General features: G+C 44.2%; 1 protein-coding gene across 2 annotated transcripts; it reads left to right on the top strand.

Annotated features, from left to right (window-relative positions):
* The first annotated feature begins 88 nt into the window (after positions 1-88).
* tmem87b (transmembrane protein 87B) lies at positions 89-10,619 on the top strand. Of its 2 annotated transcripts, none has more exons than XM_086121590.1 (19): positions 89-349; positions 1,175-1,235; positions 1,331-1,422; positions 1,501-1,635; positions 1,719-1,772; positions 1,859-2,033; positions 2,325-2,386; positions 2,460-2,643; positions 2,729-2,828; positions 2,923-3,016; positions 4,079-4,150; positions 8,001-8,109; positions 8,189-8,247; positions 8,334-8,437; positions 8,536-8,609; positions 8,693-8,760; positions 9,092-9,144; positions 9,248-9,278; positions 9,387-10,619. In XM_086121590.1, the coding sequence occupies exons 1-19, from the start codon at positions 203-205 to the stop codon at positions 9,426-9,428; spliced, it is 1,716 nt and encodes a 571-aa protein (XP_085977716.1). In that variant the 5' UTR covers positions 89-202; the 3' UTR covers positions 9,429-10,619. The 2 variants fall into 2 exon arrangements, with proteins under 2 accessions (XP_085977716.1, XP_085977715.1); XM_086121589.1 differs by lacking the exon at positions 4,079-4,150 and adding an exon at positions 3,848-3,915 and having other exon boundaries at positions 7,997-8,109.
* The last annotated feature ends 328 nt before the right edge of the window (positions 10,620-10,947 follow it).

The following is a 10,947-nucleotide window of genomic DNA, read 5'->3' as shown; positions in this document are numbered from 1 at the left end:
CACTATTAAAAGGCCAAATTTAATGGCGTTGTCATGGGGCGTCATGTTTTCGTATAGTATTTATGTCAATTTCTCTGAATAAATGATTCCGCATTAGAACAGTACAGGGGGACGACGATGCAAGTGAAAAGTGACTTCACCGAGCTTTCTGTTGTGGTGCGTTCAGGACACCTCGTGAATAAAACTGTTCACACGTTACAACATGGCAGCTGTTTCAATGAGTACGTGGAGCTGTTTGACCAAGGAGAGTTTCTATTCATGGATACTTCTTTATGTGCTCTCATTCGTGACTATAGAAACAGCCGCTGCTGCTCCAGAGAAGGGATTCTGGAAAATTACCGCTTTAAGTGTAAGTAAAGAATCACAAGTTACCATCAGGTACGGCTAGCTGTGGTAGCCGTGTGATGCTAGCTTGCTGTCATTTTAGAATGGTGTCCGGTGGTTAACCTTCCTTGTCTATTTACCGATACACGTCAGATCAAAACAATATAAACTCCTGGACGTCATGTTTGTGTGTATGTGTTGTCGTGAAAGAAATGTTGTATTCGTGGCTGGCTAGCTATCGCCACATTGGTATTTAATTGGACAGTACTGTATTATGGTTTCTTCGACCCTTAGGAGAAACCCTAATTAATTTGTGTGTTTTCATGTTTACTTAAACCACTTCATTTGGGGTTTTAACACCATTAAAATAAAGAAGAGAATCTATTGATTTACGGTATTTGGTTTACAGACCAATCCTTTCCATTGAGTTGCAGCTGCAGACAGTGTGATTGTTTTATTAAACTGGAAGGGTGACCTGTCGATCAAAAACAATGTAAAAAGTCGACAATTATTGCTGAACGAGTTTGGAACGAGCCTAATCGTGATTCTTTTCCTCCTGCCAGTTATCACTATTTCAATTAAATTCATGCTTATCTTTAAATTGTGCTCTAGTGCAATATCCACTCTGCATATTATTATTATTGTTTCCAAACATTAAAACGAATTACATCATACTATCAACAATTTAAAGCTGTGACTAGAATGTAAGGGCATTAAGAGGCTATCTGAAGGATGCATTCTTTTTTTCAAGATTTTCATATTCGCTCAATAAAGCAAGAACAATTGCTTGCGACATACATTTAAATATGTAGTCTGATGTAATGTATAAAAATAATTTGCTCTTCAACAGACCTCAAGACCGCTGCTGTTAAGGAAGTCCATGTTCAAAGACACTAACATTGAATTGAAAGGTGAGAAATGAAAAATTGTCAATCTGACGATTTCACAATTCACACACTCCCAATTTGTTTATTCTTGCTTGTTTGTTTAAATTTGTTGAATGTAGTTGTGTCATTTGGCTGCCCCGAGGAGGTAACATTCACCATTCAGTGGTATTTGAAATACTACCCATGCCACAATGATTTCAATAATATTGATGTAAGTATGACTGTATTTAAATATTCTTCGCGGTTGTCCTTGCTTGATGACAGGTGAAATTGTTCTCGTCTTGTATAGGAAATATATGAGCGAACACCGCTGAGTCGCGGGCAGAGCCTTGATCCAAATCCCCTCATAAAAGGAGAGTACATCGAGCACAAACACAAACCTATAACATGTAACAGTGATGTGCGCTCCTTTCCAATGTTTAAAGTAGGTTGTTGTTGCATTGGGTTAGTCAGTCACTTGCAGTCGTTGCGATTGTCTTAGGATCTCATCTCCTCCCCTTCCTTCAGAAAGCCAAGGCAGAGCCACGAGCTGTCAGTCCACCTGTTGAGGGAAAAGAGTTGGTCAGTAGAATTGGGAAGTCTTCCTTGCATATTTGATAGCAGTTTTATGCTGTTTTCATCTGTGTATTATTTTCGCAACGCTGCAGGACGAAAATGACATCAGATGGATTACTGAAGAGTTCGACAGCGGCACAGTGGCAAATAGCAGCACAGTGGTCAAAAACAAAGACAATATCATAGCCTCCACATGGAAGGATGGGCCTTACCTACTTGTGGTGAAGATTGTGTCCAGTAAACAAGATGCTAACTGGAACTTAACTTGTGAGGTTTATTTATTTATTTACTTACATATATATACGTCATGCACATTATTACATTCATCAATACTGAAAACAATGTAGCAACTGTAAAGCTGATGCCACTGAGGGGTTTAAAAAAAAAGATGATTCATCAAAATGAAAACAAATGATAAACCTTTGGAAACAAACATAAAATAATTTTAATTGAAATGCCCCACTGTTTGAAAATCTATCGTCAAGTCATTTTTACCCCTCACATAATGCTTATGTCATTGTCCTTAAATTTAAAAAAAAAAAAAACATCTCTTTTCAGTCAATGTGGTGATGAAAGGCCGGCGTGGCTACATTTCCATCACAGAATACCCTCTCATGATTGTAAGTAGACATAATTTTGTATTTATGAACTGTTTGTTTGTTTCAAAACATTTCCACAAACATTTCTTGACAGTTCTACATGGTGATGTGCGTGGTGTACATCCTGTTTGCCCTGTTGTGGTTCATTTGGGCTGCCTGCTACTGGAAAGATATACTGAGGATCCAGTTTTGGATCGCAGGGGTCATATTCCTGGGGATGGTGGAGAAGGCGGTCTTTTGCGCTGAATATGAAAACACCAACATGGTTGGCTCTGCCTGTGAGTGTTCACTGAAATTCATCATTGACAGGGAAACATTTCCCCCCCCATTGTCAGTAACGGTCCCGCTGTTTGGGTTCTTCAGCTCCAGGCCTGCTGATTTTTGCCGAGCTGGTCTCGGCCCTCAAGAGAACGATAGCCCGCTTGCTCGTCATCATCGTCAGCCTCGGCTATGGCATTGTAAAGTATGTCAACATATATGTACACACTGCTACTGATTTCAAATGAACACGTGTTTGTTTGTTCTGAACCCTTAACTGTGGGTCTGCATCCTTACAGGCCTCGATTGGGGACGGTAATGCACCGAGTGATTGGTCTCGGTGTTCTCTACTTTATCTTTGCTGCCATTGAAGGCGTACTGAGGATAACTGGGGTGAGACTCGGCCTCGTTCTATGACTTTTTTTGTTTTCTTTTCAGGTAACAAGCGGTCCGACTTGATACTGTCTAAACAATATAGCCTCGTAATCGAGAGGAGGAGTGGTTTGTAGTTCACTTATGTTCGGTGTTTTAACCCCTCCCATATCCTCAAATATTGCTAACACATTTTACCCTTTGGGGTCAATTTGAGAGAGACAACAGGAGGGTCAAAACTCTCATTCATCAGATGAGAATGCCTCAAAATGCGGGTCCTCCTCAACACAATCCCCTGTCTCAGACACATTCTCCTCTAAAATCACTTTCATTGGCAAAGAGCTGTTCCAAAACCTCATGGACAGTAAACTTTTTCCCACAGGATATTTTCAAGTGAGAGAGAATGCAGATTGCAGTATACACGAAGCACAATGTGGAATGATTTGGATAGTGGGCTGTTGTGCAAGCTTCTATCTTTGCTCCGCCCTTATATTGCATGAACTGCCAATGTCCTTGTGGGAAACTATCAAAAGTTCTCGCATAAATAGTTCTTGTCCCCACCTCCTGTGATGTATCAACTCTGCACCCGTAGGTGTAGGGATTTTAGGTCACACCCACATTGACACCTTTTCTGCATTTGAACTAGCTTCACCCCTGACGATCACCAATATGTGTTCAGGACATTGAAAAAAGAGCATCATGATCAATTTATCCTTCACCAGTTGTCCCCATTAATTAAATAAGGAAAAGTCATGAAATATGGAACATTATTATTTTGGAGATAAACATTGAATGGGGTTAAAGGATAATAGTAGAGTTAAATAAGAATCCAAATGTCTCCCCCTCCCAAAGGGTCGAGACAATGGCCCAGCTCTCATTACAGCAATTATTCTGGCTGTTCTCGACTCATTCATCATCTGGTTCATATCCTTTCATTGTTTTACTCTCAAAAGTCAACTTGTCTCTGCTAAACTGTCATTGCTGTGGCCTAACGGGTTCCTTTCATGCACTTCTGTGAGCGGTTTTGTTTACTCCTCTTCCTTGTGTCCACATGTGATTGTCCCATTCTGTCCCTCTTTCCAGGCAAAAGACTCTGACTTGGCCCTACTAGCCAACATTCCCTTGGCTCTGCTTGACTCCTCTCTATGCTGGTGGATATCCTTCTGTGCACATATTCCTTTCCCTCTGTCTCCTTTGCTTTTGAAGCTCTTAGACCAAGAGCAGCGCATGCACAGTTGTCTCTCTGGGCAAGACATAGCAACGAATATTACAAAGCAGCACTCTCTCTTGAATTTGAATTAAATCCTAAACTTATTCAGACACTAATGACATCTCTTGGTCTAAGATGATTTGCCCGCATTCTTCTCCAGCCTTTATATTGCCTCTGCATGCCACCGCACTCACTAACCTCAACCTTCAAGGCACACCTGTATCAAAAACTCTGCCATTACAAAAGTAGGAATACTCCGTTTTAATTGGCATAGTCAGACAGGTATTTACAATGTGTTTATGATTGTGGCTGTAGAACTGCATTGCATTACGGGGGGACAATTAGAAATAAACAGTAATGTGGTCGTTCAATTGTTGATTCCAAACAAGATTAATAAAAGAAAATAAATACAAGCTTGTTTTACAGTGTAAAATAATTCAAACTTAGTGTTATTCTTATGCTCATTGCCCCCCGGCTCAGTGCCTGTACATTGGGGTTCGCACCTGTAGACGAGAGGGTTGCTTCCCTCCGCCTTCGGGTGGGGGGACGGGTCCTGACTGTTGTTTGTGCATATGCACCAAACAGCAGCTCAGCATACCCACCCTTTTTGGAGTCCTTGGAGGGTGTGCTGGAGAGTACTCCTGCTGGGGACTCCCTTGTTCTACTGGGGGACTTCAATGCTCACGTGGGCAATGACAGTGAGACCTGGAGGGGCGTGATTGGGAGGAACGGCCCCCCCGATCAGAACTCGAGTGGTGTTTTGTTATTGGACTTCTGTGCTCGTCACGGACTGTCCATAACGAACACCTTGTTCAAACATAAGGGTGTCCATATGTGCACTTGGCACCAGGACACCCTGGGCCGTAGTTCGATGATCGACCTTGTGGTTGTATCATCGGATTTGCGGCCGCATGTTTTGGACACTCGGGTGAAGAGAGGGGCGGAGCTGTCAACTGATCACCACCTGGTGGTGAGTAGGCTCCGATAGTGGGGGAAGATGCCGGTCCGTCCTGGCAGACCCAAACGTATTGTGAGGGTTTGTTGGGAGCGTCTGGCGGAATCCCCTGTCAGAAGGAGTTTCAACTCCCACCTCCGACAGAGCTTTTCCCATGTTCCGGGGGAGACGGGGGACATTGAGTCCGAGTGGACCATGTTCCGTGCCTCTATTGTTGAGGCGGCCAATCTGAGTTGTGGCCGTAAGGTGGTTGGTGCCTGTCGTGGCGGCAACCCTCGTACTCGCTGGTGGACACCAGCAGTAAGGGATGCCGTCAAGCTGAAGAAGGAGTCCTATCGAGCCTTTATGGCCTGTGGGACCCCAGAGGCAGCTGATGGGTATCGACTGGCCAAGCGGAACGCAGCTTCGGTGGTCGCCGAGGCAAAAACCCGAGCGTGGGAAGAGTTCGGTGAGGCCATGGAAGCCGACTTCCGGACGGCTTCGAGGAAATTCTGGTCCACCATCTGACGTCTCAGGAGGGGGAAGCAGTGCACCACTAACACTGTGTACAGTGGGGATGGGGCACTGCTGACTTCGACTCGGGACGTTGTGAACCGGTGGGCAGAGTACTTCGAAGACCTCCTCAACTCCGCCAACACGTCTTCCTTGGAGGAAGCAGAGTCTGAGGACCCTGAGGTGGGCTCTCCTATCTCTGTGGTTGAAGTCACCGATGTGGTTAAAAAGCTCCTCGGTGGCAAGGCCCCAGGGGTGGATGAGATCCGCCCGGAGTTCCTCAAGGCTCTGGATGTTGTGGGGCTGTCCTGGTTGACACGCCTCTGCAACATCGCGTGGTCAACGGGGAGAGTGCCTCTGGATTGGCAGACCGGGGTGGTAGTCCCTCTTTTTAAAAAGGGGGACCGGAGGGTGTGTTCCAACTACAGAGGGATCACACTCCTCAGCCTCCCTGGTAAGGTCTATTCAGGGGTGCTGGAGAGGAGGGTCCGTCAGGAAGTCGAGCCTCAGATTGAGGAGGAGCAGTGTGGTTTTCGTCCCGGCCGTGGAACAGTGGACCAGCTCTACACCCTTAGCAGGGTCCTCGAGGGTATGTGGGAATTCGCCCAACCAGTCTACATGTGTTTTGTGGACTTGGAGAAGGCGTTTGACCGTGTCCCTCGGGGAGTTCTGTGGGGGGTGCTTCGTGGGTATGGGGTACCGAACCCCCTGATATGGGCTATTCGGTCACTATACCACCGATGTCAGAGTTTGGTTCGCATTGCCGGCAGTAAGTCGGAATCGTTTCCAGTGAGGGTAGGACTCCGCCAAGGCTGCCCTTTGTCGCCGATTCTGTTCATAATCTTTATGGACAGAATTTCTAGGCGCAGCCGAAGCGTTGAGGGCGTCTGTTTTGGTGGCCTCAGTATTGCATCCCTGCTTTTTGCAGATGATGTGGTGCTGTTGGCTCCTTCAAACAGGGCTCTCCAACTCTCACTGGAGCGTTTCGCAGCCGAGTGTGAAGCGGTTGGGATGAAAATCAGCACCTCCAAATCTGAAACCATGGTCCTCAGTCGGAAAAGGGTGGAGTGCCCCCTCCGGGTCGGGGGAGAGATCTTGCCCCAAGTGGAGGAGTTTAAGTATCTTGGGGTCTTGTTCACGAGTGAGGGCAGGAGGGAGCGAGAGATCGACAGGCGGATCGGTGCAGCGTCTGCTGTGATGCGGACGTTGTATCGGTCTGTCGTGGTGAAGAAGGAGCTGAGCCAAAGGGCGAAGCTCTCAATTTACCGGTCTATCTACGTTCCAACCCTCATCTATGGTCACGAGCTATGGGTCGTGACCGAAAGAACGAGATCCCGGATACAAGCGGCCGAAATGAGTTTTCTCCGCAGGGTGTCCGGGCTCTCCCTTAGAGATAAGGTGAGAAGCTCGGTCATCCGGGAGGGGCTCAGAGTCGAGCCGCTTCTCCTCCACATCGAGAGGAGCCAGATGAGGTGGCTTGGGCATCTGATTCGGATGCCTCCTGAACGCCTCCCTGGTGAGGTGTTCCGGGCATGTCCCACCGGGAGGAGACCCCGAGGAAGACCCAGGACACGTTGGAGTGACTATGTCACCCAGCTGGCCTGGGAACGCCTCGGGATCCCCCGGGGAGAGCTGGAAGAAGTAGCTAGGGAGAGGGAAGTCTGGGCTTCCCTGCTAAAGCTGTTGCCCCCGCGACCCGGCCCCGGATAAGCGGTAGAAGATGGATGGATGGATGGATGTTATTCTTATACACCGCATTCCAAATTCTGAAAATGGTTTTCTCAGGCTTTTACAGAATGCCAGTACTCCAAGCAAATGACACTCAGCGTAATTTTAAAGTCATCAACCGTTAAAGAATAATTTGAATGTTTTTAAACGACACCCCTAATGATGCCAGTATTTTTTTTTAAATAACACTTTTTTTCCAAACGTACTGTTCCCAAATTTTATGCACAGCAATGCTTCACAACAATTTATAAGGTTTGTAAAGAAATGAAAATAGTGTGTCCTTACATAATCGAAACCACTTTATCCTCACAAGGGTCGCGACTGTGTGATATTGTTTGGGGAGAAAAAAAACGTGAGATGTTTTTTCTTTTTTTAATAATTTTTTTATAACGGGTACAGTGTATGCAGCATACTAGTTTGCTCAATTGACTGAATTTCACGGTCATTTTGGTACAGTTAAACCTCATTCCAAGGAATTTAAAGCATAAAGCACCAGCATGCGCACTATTTCCAGATCATTGTCTGTACCGTTTGTCCTCTTAATGTTTTCATGTCCATTTACTACAAAACATGGAGGTTCGTTTTAGTTGAGTTGTGCATTTGCCTTGACTGCCAGTTACATATTTGTCAGCCTGGCTCAAACCATCAAGACTCTCAAGCTGAGAAAAAACCCAGTGAAGTTGTCCCTCTACAGGCACTTCACCAACACACTCATATTTGCAGTCATCGGTGAGTCGAATAGACAACGCCTATCCATGCATGTCTATGTGTTACAGTTACAGTACAGTAGTAATTTTTCGTCCATCAGCTTCCATCATTTTCATGGGTTGGACAGCAAAGAAATTCCGTCTTGCCGATTGCCAGTTAGTGAGTATGCTTGGCATAATTGTATTGATTGCATTGAGTAAGATGCTAAAAATATTTTTTTACACGCTGACTTCATTTGTGCTCAGGATTGGATTGAGCTGTGGGTGGAAGATGCTTTCTGGAGGTTTTTGTTCTCCCTCATTCTTCTTGTCATAATGTTCCTATGGAGACCGTCTGCAAACAACCAAAGGCAAGCACTTATCCAGCACAGCCCTATACCCTGTTTGTCCCCAATCCCTCAAACCCCCTTTTTATTCTCTCCCCCTCATTGAATGTCAATACCCACAGGTACGCCTTCACACCTCTCATGGACGACTCCGATGATGAGGAAATCGAGGAATTTATTGCCTCTGCAAACATCGGTGCGATAGCCTAACTGAGCTTGGCTTTATCGTGTAATGCGCTGGCTCTTCTCCTCTGTTAATGTCTCGTTTTCCTTCCACAGCCGGCATTAAACTGAGAGCCACAAAAAATGAGACAAATGGTGTCGTGAAATCACAGGAAACAAACATGGTCAGTAATGCATGTGTAATTGTTTTAACTGTTAAAATGAGTCATGTTTGTTATTACAAAAGCGTTTCCCAAAAATCGAATTCTATTGATTCAGTTAAAAGGCTTTACTGTTTTAGTAAATGGATCATAAGTTAATAAACATGGTGCATGTTGATATTGTGCCTACATCTGCTGTACTTTAGGAAGTTGGGCCTCTGACGAGAAAGCTAAAGTATGATTTGGGACTTGAGCTGAAAACATTTGGGAAAGCCTGCCATTTAGCCACAACGGCTCTGCAGTCATAAGCACGTTCCTACAGGTGGCAGTGTTGACTTTATTTACCTCCGTCCAGGAAGAAGACTTGAAGTGGGTGGAGGAAAACATTGCAAGCTCTCTCACTGATGTGTAAGTCATTCAATGAAGATAATGATTCAGTTTAGCAACATGTTTTGAATTAATGAGATTTAATCGGTTGAGTGACATTCAACCCGTCATTATGTCTTTTCAGAGCGCTGCCGGTCTTGCTCGACTCTGATGAGGTATTCCATTTTAAATCTATGAACTTGTTGTGCTGTATGTCAAGTCAGGAATGAATTCTTAGTTATTAGTTAAAATATTAAAGTTACACCACTGTCATTACTGTCTAGGAAATCATGACGACCAAGTACGAGATGTCCAAGCTGGAATGAGGAAAAACCTTTGAAGCTCTCAGCTTGGAAGATGAGTGGCTCGTCGTGACTCTGCGGCCGTCTTTAGTGCAGAATGACACCTTATTGCAGGTGCCAAGCCATTGGGGAGCTTGACTATTGCCCCCCCCCCCCCCCTCAACAACTGGTTTCTCTCTACCCGACAGAATCAGTTTGAGCCTTTTTTTCCAAAGAGATGACATTATTTAATATTACGTGCTGTATTTATTTGCATTATGTCTACAAAAAAAATTTAAGAAGTAAAGAGAGAGGGCCCCATGCATGAGCATGCTAACAGATCCATTTTGCTTCTATGCACTTTTACCATCAAAACGGTGCCTCCAATGTCGTTCTTGTATGAAGCCTGATGTCATGATCCAGTCGTCTCAGTATTGATGTGTCATTCAATGTGTGAGTGGGAAGATTTGAAGACAAAGTCATTTGTACAATTGAACCGCAAGTGTGTTCAGTAGTTTGATACTAGGAGGATCCTCTTGTGTGGGTGTGTCGATGAAGCAAAATACTGTATGTGTATGAATTGTGTCATTCTTATTTATTTGCAATGAAAGTGTACTTAAAAGAAATGTGCATGCCAAGTTTACTCCTATTTTGTTTACACTGTCTTCTTCGGAGCTGGACCAATCTCAATGTACTGGGAAAAATGGCAATTTGTTTCTCTTCATGACCAATTTTGCTTTCTGTGCTCGTTTTCTTCTTTTTTTTCAAGTTATTGTTGGAAAATGTCTGCTGGATGGTGTTATTGTAATCGGGAGTAGGGACACTGTTGTCATGCTGTGTGGGATGCTTTCAGTGATTAGCAAAAGCACAAGCTGATCACATCAAGGTTATTACCCTTTAATGTCAATGTTGACGATCGTTACCATTTTAAGGGTCGTCGGAAACGCAATACTGTATGTGTTTATGATGGCAAACGGTCAGTCCTTGGGTTATACGAATTACAGACACCTGCACCTTGAATATTTCTGCAGATGCCTGATTTCATAATTCTGCCTGAGTTACTCGGATTACAGAAGGTATTTTTTGTTGTTGTTTGGATTGAATTAAGATTGTTTTTCATGTATTTTTTTCTTACCTTTTCCATGTTGGGAAGTGTTTAAGATTATATTCCGGATTATGTTGGTTTCCTGGACTATAATTTTCTCTGTTATTACTGCAATAAAATGAATTATTTTACATTGGTTTCGTTGCGTCATCACTTTCTAAAGACAATATTACGACGAATGCTAAGGAAACACAGAATTGAGTTTATTGTCATAATTTGTGAACCTCACATATAACTCCACATACACTGGAAAAATGCACTTTTCTTTATTTAACAGTGAACACAAAGTCCAAATTGGGATGCAGCTTACTCTTGAACGGTATTTTTCTGTCCATCAAATTGTTGCACTCTCCATGTCCTCTTGTCTTCTCATGCTCTCCTTCCTGTCACCATCACACCTTTGAAGGGAACGATGAGCCGTTTTTAGGCGAAAAAAACGACCATGTATAGTAAGGCGTT

The sequence above is a fragment of the Hippocampus guttulatus genome, chromosome 10 (assembly GCF_054856545.1).
Source record: "Hippocampus guttulatus isolate MCC_2025c chromosome 10, RoL_Hgut_1.0, whole genome shotgun sequence".
In the NCBI taxonomy this organism is placed as follows: domain Eukaryota; kingdom Metazoa; phylum Chordata; class Actinopteri; order Syngnathiformes; family Syngnathidae; genus Hippocampus; species Hippocampus guttulatus.
This window is presented reverse-complemented; position numbering and strand designations above follow the sequence as displayed.

Excerpts from the sequence above, each read along its gene's own strand:
- tmem87b (XM_086121590.1), top strand. The coding sequence starts at position 203 with ATGGCAGCTGTTTCAATGAGTACGTGGAGCTGTTTGACCAAGGAGAGT. Across the intron at positions 2,387-2,459 it reads CAGAATACCCTCTCATGATT|TTCTACATGGTGATGTGCGT; the intron begins GTAAGTAGACAT and ends ATTTCTTGACAG. Across the intron at positions 9,145-9,247 it reads GCAAGCTCTCTCACTGATGT|AGCGCTGCCGGTCTTGCTCG; the intron begins GTAAGTCATTCA and ends ATGTCTTTTCAG.